Source organism: Gasterosteus aculeatus, chromosome 1 (genome assembly GCF_964276395.1).
Source record: "Gasterosteus aculeatus chromosome 1, fGasAcu3.hap1.1, whole genome shotgun sequence".
Taxonomy (NCBI): Eukaryota; Metazoa; Chordata; class Actinopteri; order Perciformes; family Gasterosteidae; genus Gasterosteus; species Gasterosteus aculeatus.
Window position 1 is genome coordinate 29,918,859 of NC_135688.1, and position 16,887 is coordinate 29,935,745.

General features: G+C 44.1%; 1 protein-coding gene across 1 annotated transcript; it reads right to left on the bottom strand.

Annotated features, from left to right (window-relative positions):
* Positions 1–192: 192 nt before the first annotated feature.
* On the bottom strand, positions 193–8,684 carry LOC120824944 (uncharacterized). Its single transcript, XM_078102403.1, is given in 20 exon segments — positions 193–692; positions 1,072–1,196; positions 1,491–1,653; positions 1,730–1,975; positions 2,078–2,232; positions 2,400–2,587; positions 2,752–2,883; positions 3,297–3,496; positions 3,650–3,712; positions 3,812–3,902; positions 4,003–4,147; positions 4,483–4,712; positions 4,715–4,725; positions 4,917–5,046; positions 5,187–5,292; positions 5,836–5,910; positions 6,074–6,289; positions 7,454–7,575; positions 7,723–7,789; positions 8,223–8,684. Coding segments are annotated over 18 exon segments (2,403 nt in total). The 5' UTR covers positions 7,757–7,789; positions 8,223–8,684; the 3' UTR covers positions 193–692; positions 1,072–1,100.
* Positions 8,685–16,887: the final 8,203 nt, after the last annotated feature.

A 16,887-nucleotide genomic window follows, 5' to 3' on the forward strand; every position in this document is an offset into this window, starting at 1 on the left:
CAGGATAAGCGGTTTGATGATGGATGGATGGATGGATGGATAATGCACATTATGGCTGACTGGTTTCAGCTACACAGTTCTAACCATCTGGATGTTACCAATGCTTCCAATGTAATATTTACATTGATAACTTTGGATTTAGAGGCAACAAAGTTTAAGAACAAACGATTAAATAATCATTGACACATGTTGGTTTTCCCACTCCCTTTATTATATTTTTTGTGTTTCCTTTTGCTCATAGTAGTAATATAATAGTACAACAGCGTGTCTTCGTGTAAGGACAGTCACAGTTTGCACGGACACTGAAAAATTCAGAGTAACTTCACATTCACATCAGTATTTTGCTTCCACTTGTTCTGCAAATTGTTGCTGCTTCCATCAGGTATCATTCAGACTTTGCACGTTTAAAGTAGTGATTCAATATACATTTAAAGTACCAGACCCTTAAAACCCGCTTTGATTAGTTTTTCATTCTATTTTCTATCATTTATTTCCCTAGAGATTATGATACATTTCTAAATCTCAGAATAATTAGCAAGAATCATTGGATATATAAAGAAGTAATAAATGCTTCACCCCAGGTGACCAAATGAAGACCTGCCAGCATTGTTTCACAGCAGCAACATCTCCAAACATCTGTTGAAGAGTCGTGAGGTTCGAGGCTGGTTGTTGGAGCTTCAATGAGGAATCAGCTGAGAAGACAAGCGGACGTCACTGATGAGTCATGACTTCTACTTTGTCTCTGATGAAGGGCAACTATGAAATACCTAAGAGTCAGATGACATTCCTGCTCCTGAGAGGATGAACCCTCTGACCTTTCCTCTGGAGCTTCCCCCACAACTTACTTACATCATTTATTCGCTTGTGGAGGACTTTAGTTGATGATGAAATAACATTTAACTTGTAGTTAAAGAGTCACAGTAGAAACATGTCAATAACCCGCAGACACCTGCACGTTGTTACGATTTATAATATAATAATATAATATAATACTACTGTAGTTCTGATGCTCAGGCTCGAGGCATTCCTGTAGTAATTTATGAATTCAATCCAAATGAACGTCATACATACCAGGTCAAAGGTCAGAAGGGGAGCGGTCTTTAATTACTCCAGGCCATAGTGATGAGGGCTGGGTTTCCCTCTGCAGTCTTGGACCTGGAGGATCTGCGCCTCCTCTTACTGCTTCCAGGGCAGGTCTGTGGGACAGGCAGCATGTTCAGGGTTAGACTGCAGCCTGTGTGGGCTCCACGGAGGTCCACACTACAGAAGCCCTTTGTCTGCTCATGTTGTTAAAGTAGACATTTGTTCAGGAGGGAGAGACTGTGAGCAGGTTCAATTATGCCAAACGTGATGTGAAGAACTCAGCTCAGCCGACTATAACAGAGCTGCTGACATATTAATGCATGAGTGATAACTCTCCTTCACCAGGAGAGGAACCACACAGGAGCATCACTAGTTGGTGAAGCAGGCTCTTCTCTGCTCCTGCTTACCGGAGCACAGCTTTTGCCCTCTTTGGGGCACAGCTCCACTTTGCAGTGCAGGTAGATTGCAGATGTTTCTCCAGAGAACTCGAACGCGTTGAAAGAGAAGACGTTGGAGGTTCCCAGTCCGTTTCCCTCCACCATCACCGTCTGGTCGGCCTTGTTGGGGCATCTGCTCAGAAACAGGTAATCAGGTGAGTTCACCTGCTGCGGATCCTTGAAGCCGCAGACAAAGAATTCTTTCTCACCCGGCGATGACGAGGTCGTATCGCGGGCTGCTGTCGGTGGACGGCTGGGTGGTGGCCCAGCAGGAGTCGGTCACTATGGCGACCAGGTCGCCGTCCAGCCCCTCCGTCTTCAGCTGCAGCCACACCTTCTGGTTCAGCTGGATCTCGGTGCTCGACTCCACGCGGTTCTGGAGTCCGCCGTCGGTGTAGGCGGCCATCGTCAGAGTGTAGTTCCAAGCTCCGGATACGATCTGCAGTACCACAGAGCTGCAGAGCGTACGCACACACACACACACAAACTTCAGCTTCCTCAAACAACAACAGGCTGCAGGCTGACGAGCAGGTGGAGCTCAGCCCTCCTCCACTCACCTGTCTTTGATCCTGAAGGACAGGCTCTGGACGTCTGGCTTTGCGTAGAAGCAGGAGAAGTCGATCTGGACTTGGTCTTGGCGGGTGATGACGCCGTTCTGAGAGCCGTTCCCCGTCGTGATGGTGTTCTTGTAGAGGATTTGGCTGTTGTTCATCTATGTTGAGACGGGAACACGAGGCACCGTCACCTCAGAGGGAGTAACTTGTTCACCTGTTTGTGTGCTGGTTGTGTAAACACAGTCTGCCACACATTCATGGCAACAACACACTTGGTGAAGGAGACCAACTAGAGGAGGGCAACCAACTAGAGGAGGGCACCCACCGAAACCTCCGCCCCACAGGTGTCGCTGCTGTCGAAGCTGAACTCCACCATGTGGGTGCGTTGGTCCACGTGACCTTTGCAGTCGGGGTCAATGAGGTGGAGGGCGGAGGAGTCGATGCCTCGGTCCTGCAGCAGACATCCGGCCAGAGTCACAGTGGCAGAGTTCTGCGTGCAGACTGTCGGCTCGCCTGAAAGCCCAACAGCACAATCCCGTAAAGTACCAACACCTCAGTGGGGAGGGGTCAGCAGTGGAGGAGTTGGACTAATAAGAGCTAGTTTTATCTATCACAGAGGTAGAGACACGTCCACTTTAAATCCTCCACTTGCTGCAGCGTGTGATGTTTGACTGTACCTAAAGCGTTGGTCGGGTTGAACTTGGAGGCAAACAAGGCCCGACAGAAGCAGCTGGCTTCACCGAGGCGCTCTCCACAGAACTCGTGCTCACTGCAGTACTGGTCCAGACAGGAGGGCTGAGGGACAGCAGCTACACAGACACATGGACACATGAGCTCAGATCAGACCAAACAGCAGCAAATAACATCCTCCAAGATGTAGTCTCCACAAATACTCCACTGCTCCTGGAACAGTTCTACATTTTCAGGTACCTTCGTAAAGCTGCTTTCATGTACTCGCCTCACTTTTATTCTGCAGTATTTATTTAGAAAGACTGTTACTTCTCAGACAGAGATGATACACAAGTTAACAATACTACTGATCAAATAGATCTAAATGTAAAGAATACTTTGCATATACATTAGTTGTACTTGAGGTATCTTTGAGTACTCATCTACAGAAGTACCATTTTATTATTATTGTTATTAAAAGGAAGAAGCCTCAAACGTGTAACTGAAGGAGCTAAACCTCCACCAAGCAGCAGAAAGTGGAGGAGCATCTTACGGCATTGGACCGTTGACCTCCAGTCGCCCAGTGGGATGTCTCTCAGGCTGCAGGACTCGGCGTAGGCCTCCAGAAACTGGCAGTCGAGACCGTCCACCGCCGGGTAGTTGCACAAAGAGTTGTTGCAGGCGGCCACGTAGGAGTCCGTGTCCACGTGTTGGTGACAAGCATCGAAGGGGGGCTGATTCAGGAGCTCACAGCTGATCCAGCCATGCAGAGAGGAGGAACCAGAGGACAGTCCCATGAAACCCTCCCTGGTCACATGACAGCGTGGTGGCACATAGAAAGGTACCATGCAGAGGACTCCATGCTGTCTGAAGGGGGGTCTGCTGGTTAGAAGGGTCACTTCTTACCGGTCAGCTGAGCGGCTGCAGGTGATGGAACTGTCGGTGGTGTCGGTGTGCAGAGTGTCGCAGCTAGGGGGGGGACAAGCAGCCCGTCACACGAGATCCAGACACCACATCAGCCAATAAGAAGGACCATCAGTCAGCGCATCAAGTTAAGACTGTACGTACCCAGCCGAGGAGATCCGTTCAGCATCCAAGGTGGTGGTCCAGCTTTCATCAGTGGGGTTACCACACAAACCCTCTAAGGAGACCTTTGGTCCTGTTTGATATCAGGAGACAATTGGAGGCAAACCAATGACCTTTGACTCTAACAAGCACAGATTTATTCTGACACTGGGTCCAGATTGAGGGTCCTGTACCTGACACGTGTGCCGTGTTGCCATCAAACACGACCGTCATCTTGGAGGAGGGCAGCTTGGCGGTCACTCCAGTCTGGTCCTTGGAGAGCTCCACGCCGTGGACCAGCTGAGCCGTGGTGTTGAGATCCAGGATCTGGTCACCGACCTACATCCCAGCAGAGAGGAAGCATGAAGGAACCACAGGCTTAAAGGTCCCATCTAATATTCTCTCTGCATATGAGAGGGGCTGAAGTCAGGACCACGTGACAGCTTTCATAACCAGTTACTTCAGATGGAGATTATGGGATCCAATTAAACATGATGAGTTACTATGGATCCAGTGAGAAGAAGTCAGTGTCTGACCCCTGAAAGCTGTGGAATCTAATGAGGGAACTTTAACCTGGTTCCATAGAAGTAAATATGATCAGAAATAGATTCTGAGATAATACACTGATCACCCCCCATGAACACACGGTGTTCAGATGGATCGTAGCAGCTCACCCGGACTCTTCCACCTTGTTCCAGGTGAATGTCTCCAGCTGTCTGACCTATTGTCAAGTAGTCCAAGAAGGACACATCTGTACGGCGTCGCTCACGGAACCCGCCGATGAGTTGCACACCAGGTCCTTCTTGAGGCTTCATCAGAGCGTATTCACAGCGATCCTCCACCGAGTGGACCTCGCCGTGGAAGTCGATGAGGGTGGAGCCAGTCACAGTGCACACAGAGGGGGGGGGGGTTTACACCTGATGGAGATGCAGAGACACAGGTTGAACCGTCAAAGACAAAGACAGAGAGACAATTTAACCAGGACGTCTTCATCTCCTCCACAAAGTCTGAGAGGCTTCAGGTGTCTTTCAGTCCACGTGGAGCACTTCATTTAAATCAGTCAAACCTTCATTCACACTTCATACAAATATAAAAAGAACATATTTACGTGTTGTTGCCGAGGCAAACGTCTCCGGGTTCACATGAACTGACAGAACTGAGAACTGCAGACGTACTACAGAGTAAAGTGGAACAGTTCTCTGGGTCCGATATCTTCTCACCGTATCGTAAAGGGACACCTGGGAGGGGACAGGAGGTTTGAGATGGAGTTTGATACGAGCTTTAAGAGACAGAAATAACTGACATGTTAAGAGATCACATTTATCAGAGGAGCTCTGAAGAGCCCCCCTCCCTTTATATGGAGACCTGATTGGCTCACCTGAGTGCCTGCAGGAGCTCACATCCGTAAAATATCCGTTAAACAATTCATCGGCACCAATGGTCCGAGAATCCACAGTCAGGGTCCCGACCTTCGCAGTCAGCAACTAGAAGGACGTTAGACACACGTCAAGGTTAAATTGCGTGACTGAGGGACCAGTCTAGAACATGGACCTCAGCATCACATGACCAGAAGTCAACCTTTGACCTCCACAAGAACTACTAAAGATCATTATTCTAATAAGCTGTGCTCATAGTGACCCAGTTTGTCCCTCTAATGAAATACTAATACATTCAAAAAAATAGAAAATACGTTTTAACAATTCACAAGTAGCTAGAAGACGTTTCAGTTAAACACAAGCGAATACCTTAATACGTTTCAGTAAAACCGATCAGAACATTCACAAGTTTGTACAAACTGAGTAGATTTCTGACAGCCTTCGTTTGAAGAGGAAAAGAATCAAATGTTTGAACTCCAGATGGTTAGAAGAGTCTTTGAGGACTCTTCCGTCTCAACGGAACTAAAACATGAAGGAACCGCCGGATCGACTCTTCTGGCTGAAGATCAGCTTCAGCTTCCCCTGCTAGGGACCATTGGTTTGAGGTCAGATGTTGTCGTGGTAACAAAGGTACAGCTGGTATATACTTACAGCATCTGAGTCAGTTTTAGAATCAGTCTCAAACAACACAGCTGTTTGTGGTCCAAAGCTGATGAAAATAACCCTCTAAACAAAGAGGAGAAACAGAGAATATGAGCAAACGTCTCCAAAACGTTTCAGAACTTAACCTTAATTTCTCTTTTTAACCTCCACGTTCTCTCATCAAACGATGTATGAAAATGTTCAAGCTTAGAAAATACTATCAGAGTAAAACATGGAGATGACTCACCTCTATGGTGGAATCTTCTACGAAAACAAGTGCCAAAGAGCATTTTGATGACCCCTTTATGTTGCGCAGATTTACAGAAGATGCATCTGTTGCAGCTGATGACAGCGTCACAAAAACCTCTTCTGATCCAAACGCTTGATTCAGCGTCAGACAGTCTTGAGGTGGATCGTTGGCGCCGTCCATGAAACAAATTACCAAAAAATCCTTCACCCTCACCTGAAGACACAGAGACAGGTTCATCTGTTAAAGCATCATATAGAGAAACATGATGAACCGTTAGAAGAAGAAACAAATGAAGTCCTCAGTGAACCGGTTGTTTATCTGGAGGTTTCTGGGTGACACTTGTTGACACAAGCAAAGAGAAATGTGAGGAGATGAAGACCAGTAGATCAACGGTTAATAAGCTCTGAATGATGAATGATGCTCATTGTGTTTTTCTATGATAATTTCACACAAGAGTCTTTTACTCTTTAGAGCCTGATAATAATACTCTGTTTAATAATCACTTCTTTATTTGATATTAATCACACAACAGACTGTTTTATTACAAATAAACATCTGATTCTTTAAACAACTGCACATCCTCATCAGGGTCACAAGTGTGATGACGAGCGGTGTCATGTGACCTGTGTCATGTGACAAGTGGTCAACAACGAAAAAAAACAATAACTAAAGGGAGCCAGCTGTAATATTCACAATGATGAAGCTCAAATGAGACACATGACTAAAAACAGAGGAACAGCTGGATGAGGGAATGAGATGCAGGTGAGATCCTGTTCTCACCTTTCAGCTCCTTGTACAGTATTGTCAGATACTTTGTAGTAATACTTGTAAAGGACATCTGAGATGGTGGATCGTTTTATTATATTGTTACTTTTTGGTGTTTTATTTTGGATATTTTGTGACTGCAAGTGGCGTATTTCCGGTTGCGCTTTTATTTTGACGGTTGGAATACCGGAAGTAAGCGGTTAGGAGCGGGAGCAGAACAAAAATATGTTAAAAAGACGGAAAAGGACGGGAAACAATTATTAAAGAACGGAAAGGGTTACCTTTTATTAGTTTAGCACCCGGTGACATGGGCACAAGGTTAGTATCTGTTCAAGTTTGTAAAATATTGTTGACGGGTTTTTTTGTTCTGTGTAAGATGCTAATCAGTGTTTATATTTATTTTCCTCTTAGTTCTTACGGCGTTCATTAAAAAATCATCAGTTTAAGACTCCAGATCATGATTCAGGGGATGCTACAGTACTCCACTACAGGCAAATGTGTTTTACTATTTCTATGTTATAGTCCAGAATGTAATGAGATGTAATAACCGAATGTTGTAGGTAAAGGAATGTCTGTTAGATAACAGCAGTAAGAGGCTTTAGTTTTACTCACGTCCACCCATGAGAATGAGCGTCCATAGAAGGTGATGGGACACAAGCTGATGTTCACCACTCCATCAGAAAGATCAAATGTTACTGATTGAGACATGGAGACGTCCACCTGGCTGGCAGCAACTACAGCGGGAATGTGAAAGAACATCACATGTGAATTAATACGCTTCTCTCCTCACTCACTTCAGTCTGCAAAGATCAGTTTACTCTGAAATGGACTTCAAGTCGTTAAGATAAAGGTTGTAAAGTCCACTTCCAACGGCTGCTCACCTGCCAGCAGGAGGAGCAGAGCACCTGTCTTCATGGTGGAGAAGAGGCAGGAACAGGTGGAGAGACTCTTCATGTAGAGACAGGAGAAACACTCTTTAGTCCCTCCATGCACACAGTGTGAGGGACAGTGTGGAGGATCCTGCTTCTCAAAAGGCTCCTTGTTGTCTCTAAAGCCACCACATGGAGCCTGAGTGGACTCCTTAGAGGGAAGCTCCTTCACCGAGTTAGTACGAGTACAAAAGGCTCCATGTGAGCTGTTAGATGAGGCCCAGGACGGGATGAGGAAACACAAAGTATTACTGGTGCTGAAGGGTTCCTTCTATTTGGAGAGGAACACTCAAAGCTTCTGAGATCATACTGACTGGAGTTTACTCCACACGGGTGGAGCTAAACCACGGAACATTTGGTGCAGAATCAAGGAATTAAAAGATCCTAAATAATAACAGCGATGAGCATTTGGTCGATATGAAGTCGGGCAAAGAGGATGCAGCTGCTCTTACCTTGTGGAGGTCGGGTGGAGCAGCAGGGAGACGGAGCTCTGAAGATGGAGATCAGTGAAGTCTCTCAGGAAGATGTGCCTGCTGCGTCTCCGTCTCCGTCCTTTATACTGCTGCTTCTCTTCACGCCCAGAAGACTGATGTAACTTTGACATGGTCAGAGCAGAGACGTGGGGTTACGGAGGTAAACCTGGATTCTATAGAACTGGTTCCTCAGCATTCTGTCCTGGTGGCCTTGAACCTGAGAGCATCAGGTGATTTATAACAAACGACCTGTCACAATGTTCCAGAAAACCCACATGAAGGGCACGCAAGGAGAAAAGCACATAGGTAAATGTGTGGTGATCAGGGTGTGTCGGTGTGATTGGTCTTCTTTTGGCATGATCAGTCTTCCCACATCGATAAATCTTCCTCCACCAGATTCTTTCACACTGAGCAGCTTCGTTTCCTTCCTTTCATTTCATTCTGTTTTAGTAGTTAAGAAAAAGAAAAGATCATGTGTGACATGCTGACGATGAGTTACACAAAAAAGATGAACAAAAGAAAGAGCAGACAAAAAAGACAGTAGGGCTTTCAATGAGACATTTTATTAAGTTCATAATAGCACATTGCAATTTATTTTTTTCTGATAATATGATGCATTTAAAACCCTTTTTATAACACCATGTATTCTAAATTATATATATATGTATACTCGAAATTATTTTGACTTTTACGAAAATATTTTTAATATAATTATTTTTTGATTATTTTTTAACAACCTCAGCCGATGGAAAATTTATATTCTTTTAATAAATGCCATGTGTAAATGTGTGGTGATCAGTGTGTGTCGGTGTGATTGGTCTTTTGCCATCATCAGTCTTCCCACATCAATAAATCTTCCTCCACCAGATTCTTTCACACTGAGCAGCTTTGTTTCCTTCCTTTCATTTCATTCTGTTTTAGTAGTTGGTCTGATTCATTTTTTTGAAAGAACTCAATTATTTTATGCTATTTGTAAATGAAATGATGTGTTCCTGTACACCAGAATGAGTACTAATGTCAAGGATGGCGTGGTGGAGGAGGCAGGACTCAAATGCAGACTTCACGAAAAACAAAAGACTTTAATAGTCAAAATCGCACAGGAACCAGGGGGAAAAACAGCAGGCATGAAACTATGAACATCCACGACGATAGACAATGACGCGACAAGTGACACACGGCTTAAATACACAAGGGAGGTGCAGGTGATTGGACACAGGTGGAAACTATTAGACGATCACAGGGGATGACGGGACAAGGCAGGAAGTGAAGTTACCCGGGGACACGAGTGGCAGAAAACTGCAAAATACAACAGGAAGTGAACCACACCGTGACAGTACCCCCCCCCTTAAGGGCCGAATTCCAGACGGCTCACACTAGAGCGGACAAGGGGTGGGAGGGAGGGAAACCCGAGACGTTGGTCGGACCACCCGGGAAACTCTGGCGGGCGGCCCGGCGGGCGGCCAGACGACCGGGGAGCCTCTGGCGGGCGGCCAGACGGCCTGGGAGCCTCCGGGGGTGGGCCTGGCGGACAGGCACACGGCCTGGGAGCCTCCGGGGGTCGGCCTGGCGGACGATCATTTGGCCGGCTCCGGAGCGGCGACTGCAGGGCACGGAACGTCTCTGGAATGGCTGGCTCTGAGACACGGGAAACCTCCGGGGTCGGCGGCGGCGGCTCGGGGACACGGGAAACCTCCGGGGTCGTCGTCGGCAGCTCGGGGACACGGAACACGTCCGCAGTAGTCGGCGGCGGCTCCAGCTCGGGGACACGGAACACCTCCGCAGTCGCCGTCGGCTCGGGGACACGGAACACCTCCGCAGTCGGCGGCTCAGCCCCCCCCATAACCCACCCCATAGCCCCCCCCTCAAGGGCCGGATCCCAGACGGCCCTCAAATCACCAACGGGACGGTGGGAGAGGACCATGGGATGGGAGGGAGGGAGTCTGAGTCTCGGAGCGGGGACTGGCCGAGTCGGGGCTGAGAGTCTCGGAGCGGGGAACGGGAGATCGCTGCGGCGGCCCAGCGGGAACGGGAGAGCGCTGCGGCGGCCCAGCGGGAACGGGAGAGCGCTCCGGCGGCCCAGCGGGAAGTCGGTGATTCCTCTGGCCAGGGCTCCTCTTGGGATTTATAAGATCCCGGAGCTCGAGGCAGGCGAGCTGATAGCCCCTGGGACCGAAGATGAAATCGGTCTTACGCCGCCAGAAGGGACTCCAAGTACTCAGGTCCGTAATCTGGCAGCGGGTCTGCTGAGCCCTTCTTTGGTCGCGTCATTCTGTCAAGGATGGCGTGGTGGAGGAGGCAGGACTCAAATGCAGACTTCGCGGAAAACAAAAGACTTTAATAGTCAAAATCGCAAAATCGCACAGGAACCAGGGGGAAAAACAGACGATAGACAATAACGCAACAAGTGACACAAGAGACACACGGCTTAAATACACAAGGGAGGTGCAGGCGATTGGACACAGGTGGAAACTATTAAGACGATCACAGGGGATGACGGGACAAGGCAGGAAGTGAAGTTACCCGGGGACACGAGTGGCAGAAAACTGCAAAATACAACAGGAAGTGAACCACACCGTGGCAACTAATTAGAAAGATCAATTCAATTCAATTCAATTAATAGTTTCATATTTTATTTTTTAAAGATTGGGTTGCGTAACAATATGTTTTAAATTATGTAAGTCAAATTTACTTATGTAAAGTATCTGAGATTATATTTAAAAGCAGTGGGAGGATTTATAAAGACCCTCACCACAGCCTGGCCTCCTCCACCTGCTCCACCTCTAGTGACTGTGGGGCGGCCTTCTGGAGAAGACACACACTATATTCATCTGAACTAGTCTGTTCAGCTCCACGGCCACATGACGTCACACCTAGTGGGGGGAGGAGGGGTTCTGTCAGACGATCCCATGCTAAATCCCCTGTGTAGACTAAGTAACTATTTCATATTATTATTATCTATCTATTATTTATTCTGTGCTTCAGATCACATTCCTGTAAAGTGGTTGAAGTTCAAAACCCGTGTCGGGTGCCGCTGTGCCTCGTTTTCATGGAGGTTCCTCGCGTGCAGCCAAGCAATGAGCCACGTCTGCAGTGCTAAGGACAATCCTGCTAAATGGGAGACGGATCTGGAGCATTTGTCGGAGAACACCACCCTACCATGTCAGAGCTGCAGCGTCTGATGAGCAGACATCTGTCAAATCAATATCTCAAAGTTCAAAGTGTGTTCCCCACTGCAGGAATGACTTCTCGCCTGAAAGGTCCTGATTATGAGCACGGCACAAATGAGAGGAGGGAGGAAAGAAACGGTGTTGGGAGGGTGGGGTTGGAATGCGTCCACAGGACGGGAAGAGGGTTGGGGAGCTAGGCGTGGCTAGGTGTGGTCCTGCTCTTGAAATTACACCAATTAGCTCATACTCCTCTTAGACTGAACCTTTCCACCATCACCTGTGTGACACAAGGGCCACGAGAAACATGCAGCTAGTTCCTCCTGGCACGCCCGACGGCATCGCTCAGAGCGGCCTCAGCGACCCGACGGGGTCACAGCCTCTAAAGCCAGATGAGGACCATCTGAATAAATATTATATAAGCAGAACGAGACCTGAACTCATACAGATGGAGAAAAGGTCATGTGTGACATGCTGACGATGAGTTACACAAAAAAGATGAACAAAAGAAAGAGAGCAGACAAAAAAGACAGGGCTTTCAATGAGACAATGCATTTTATTAAGTTCATAATAGCACATTGCAATTGATTTTTTTCTGATAATATGATGTATTTAAAACCCTTTTTATAACACCATGTACTCTAAATGTTTTTGAATTTTACGGAAATATTTTTAATATAATTATTATAATTAATTTTTTATTATTTTTTAACAACCTCAGCCGATGGAAAATTTATATTCTTTTAATAAATGCCATGTGTGAATGTGTGGTAATTAGGGTGTGTCGGTGTAATTGGTCTTCTTTTGGCATCATCAGTCTTCCCACATCAATAAATCTTCCTCCACCAGATTCTTTCACACTGAGCAGCTTTGTTTCTTTGGTGGAAATTTGTGGATTTAGCCCATGTGAGAAATCAAAAGTATCTTGAGCTTGCTTGTGATTAAGTATTTATTACTAACTAGAATATAGAAAAAAGATAAAGAATACAGAAATCATCAGCACAAGTCGTAAGCACAGACAGAAGTCAAATGACTACAATTCAGCTGAAAAGGGACAGATGTTCCTTCCCCCAAAAGGAGCAGGAAGATCTGACAAAGTTGAAGAGGAGAACAGGAGCTTATATACACTTCAGGGAGGTTTGTGCTGCCTCAGGACAGGACAGCCCACCCCTCAAAGAGGAGTGTTGGAAAAGTACCAGATGATGTAGGGGTGACCCCGTGACCCTCCCTTTATGGACCCAGACAATCAACAACATCTAAAAGGTCAGTCAGGGCACGTATGGTTTCATCTGTGTCTTATCTCACCCTGGACTGCCTTAAGTCACCGGCTCACATCAAAGGTCACATTCCTGAGAGCCTCACCCCACGCAGGCTCAACAATTTTCCCCCAACAGTTTCCTTCCTTTCATTTCATTCTGTTTTAGTAGTTGGTCTGATTCATTTTCGCTTTTTTGAAAGAACTCAATTATTTTATGCTATTTGTAAATGAAATGATGTGTGAGTACTAATTAGAAAGATCAATTCAATTCAATTCAAATCAATTAATAATTTCATATTTTATTTTTTATTTTTTAAAGATTGGGTTGCGTAACAATATGTTTTAAATTATGTAAGTCAAATTGACTTATGTAAAGTATCTGAGATTATATTTAAAAGCAGTGGGAGGATTTATAAAGACCCTCACCACAGCCTGGCCTCCTCCACCTGCTCCACCTCTAGTGACTGTGGGGCGGCCTTCTGGAGAAGGGGACCCCGCCCCCCTTTACCACCTCCCCCCCCACTCTCTTTCACATTTAGTCTCACTGGCCGAGTCTCTTAGAAACATCACCTCCATCTTCTTCACTTTCATCCGCTCACATAGTAGTCCAGTCCATAAGGGGCCTATGATGTATTTAAAACCCTTTTTATAACACCATGTACTCTAAATTATATATATATGTACACTCTAAATGTTTTTGACTTTTACGGAAATATTTTTAATATAATTATTATAATTAATTTTTGATTATTTTTTAACAACCTCAGCCGATGGAAAATTTATATTCTTTTAATAAATACCATGTGTTGTTTCTAAAACGAATGTTTTATTACATCATTTTAATTTTTACTACACAATCATATATTGTTATACTTATTTAAGACACAGTATAATGTGACTTTTTTAAGACTTAAGATCTACAATTACTAATTACTAGATTACTAATATTTTAAATACTTTTTTATGAAACATTGTATGATTCATTTTATGATTTTGTCACCACCTAACAATTACTTACATTTTTAACACAATATACTATAATATTTGTTGATACTTTTGACATTTTACAGTATAACTTCAAGAAAATACTACTACTTATGTTTTTGGATTACTTTTCAAAGACGTATTATACTTAAGCCTATCTGTGTGAAAAAATATTTATATTATTTTTCCATTTGATTACTTTTTAACGGTATACCAGACCAGGGTTTGTTTCTTGAGGCTTTCAGGAGTTTTTTTTACAACATACTGTACTATATGATTCAGTAAAAGACTAAATTATATAAAACTTATTTCAGACATACTGTTAAATTACTTTGTATAACAAACTATAGCATGATATTTTTTAACTTGGTCATGACATAATAAACCATGACTATTTTACAACATCCTACACTGTGACCTTTTTTCCCTAAACCATATTCTGTTTTTTATACATCACTATATTTTTGATGTCCTTATTGCACACTATACTGACCTGGATTTTCATACTATACTATTTCAATATTATACTATGACCGATGATTTTATTACATATTTTACTATAATTTTAAAGTTCTCACTAATACTCTGACAAAGGAATTATTGAATCGGGCTGTACTGTTAACTTACATTACATGTCATTTAACTTCAGAGAGGACGTCTGGTACACGAGCCATCGATAATGGTCATGTTTAATGATTGACAGCTACGGAGCCTTCCTGCTGGTGCAGACCAGAGTTCACTGTGTTCATGTGTTGTTTTCCCATGATGCAGTTCAGATCTCCTCTTTAACCACAAAAATACGTCATCCCCGCACAGCAGCATTATTCCACGTGATAGATGGAGGGCGCCCCCTAGTGTTCAGCACAAAGAACTGCATCTCTTTAAGGATGGATAGAAACGCCAACTCCAAATTAGGGAAAAAAATGTATTGTTTGATTTATGAAATATTTTGTTGTAAAGCAAGTGAACCACAATGCGTCCAGCAACCCAACATGCAAACATGAGAGTAACATAAGAGTCCAACTTTAGGAATGGAAATAAATGGAAATATATAACTAATCAGATAATTTTTCGATGATATAACAGAAAATTAGCACTAATGTGAATACAAAGTACGCCGTGTTCCAAACACAAATCATGTCTAATATCCACCTCGTATGAATCGGGTTAATTTGACCACTTAAGAAAGAAAAGTCAACGGACGTTAGCACAAGTTAGCCGTAAGCTAATGAGAACTGTTGATATTTATTTGGTTGTGTGTTGTTGTTGTTGTTTTCGCTGTTCAGCCCCCCGGTTGACATCATAACTCACCAGCAGCGTTAGCCATCAGCCTCCTTTCTTGCATCGACTCCTCCATCGTCTTTACGGAGCGGCTTCACGAACAATCGGGCGGCGGAAGTTACAGCTCAGGTGCTTGTCGGCCATCTTGGACGCGTCATCATGGCCGCTCATCAGCGCATTCATAACATTCATTGGAACGGTTACTGACTATTTGACGGATAGATTGTTAACAGTATTAACTTATTCAGATATTCCAGAAATATTCTGATATGCTTTATATTTATTTTACATTTGGACAAAGAAGATATTATTTGACGGACACATTACCTTTAAAGGGAACTCAGGTTCAACCGTTGGCCCTCTGACAAAAAAGTTCATATACGTCTTTGAACTTTGTAAGTAAAGACAAAAGGACCGTGACATGTTTGCAGGGATTTTTTTTATGAATTTGAGATAGAAATCTCTTACGTTTCTTTGTGTTATAAAGAAGAGGACTAATGTGTGCTTTTTATTCAGAATACACTGAATACTTGAGGATGACGCTTTCTTCACCCACTTCACACGTCTTTTTCTCTTACCAAGTGAATACACGTTTGAGGTTCTTCTTCTCTCAGGACACACCATGTCACGGGAAATTTGTGTACATGTATTTAACATTAAGGCTTTTGAAAATGTATAGTTTAAGGCTGAAATTAGTAAAGGAATTGAATAGTATAATATATCATTTATATAAAAAAATCCAGTACCACTAAAGTCAACAATGATGGATTTAAAATCAAAATATGTGCAATAAAAAGATGAAGAAATTCCCCTTGTTCTGTTTGACTGGCAGGTGTCCATTGAAATGCAGCTGAAAGAGCTTCCGGTCCTCATTCTGACGGGCACGGAGCAAGTGAATGACCCAGGTAAATGTCAGGGACCTTTGCAAAATGGCTTTTTGTTCCACCGGGGGAGGTTCAGAAAGGTTTCAACCATTATTTCATCCCATGAAGTGGAGATTCTCAGGCATTCCGGTTCTCTTTATGCATCTCAAAGTCTTGGACAGAACCCCGGAGAATACATTTACACTTTCAAAAACAACCTTTTTATTTAACGAGCCGCACTTCCAATTAGTCTTAAGGGCACAAATGACACCCAATACTGATATATTAATTTACTGCGCTCTCTCTCATATCAATATTTGAACTTTTCTTGCAACGGATCGATGTGATTCATTTCTCAGTTCATCATCACCTTATTTACCATGAAGATCATCTGAATAAGTGAGGGTTTGCCGAGCTGCCGTGGGGCCGTCTGCTCCCAGTGCCCTTACACACACTTCCAATTACATCCCATCAGAACATTTTTCAACGACTTGTTTATGTAAACCTGGAAAATTACATTTTTTAATTACTGACACTAGCATTTCAGCTAATGCACTCGACCAGTCAGCCGACCAAAAGACCACGACAAATGGTTTATAAAATGAAATAACTACTGAAAAGCTTCCCTCTGTTTTTCTTTAGAAAACACACAAATAATTCCAGATATTTATTCAGGCTGAATTCTTTCAAAGATTTGAAGCAACACTGTGCAGGGAGACACATGAAAAAAAAAAGAAATGTATCATTTTGTAGACCAGTTGTTCAGATGTTGAAGCCAAACAACAAGGTAAATTTGATGTGAGGGTTATCAATTCTATGTGAATAAGAGAAAGAATGAAAGGAAGAAGACAGAAAGCATCATCCTCACACTTCTCAGTGCAGAAGCAGATGCGTCCGCGTGGCAGCATCGCCGGCCTGAATCCTCCAGAGGAGGAAACAAAAAAGGAGCATTAGCAGTCATATGCCAACCAGATTTGTCCCATTATTCATTACAATTAATTGCTTCCCGGCACTCCCGGCCTTCCCCATGCAGGGCGCCCTCTCCTCGGCTGCAGATTGTAATATGAGCGAAGGACTTAAAGCTGTCATTCAAA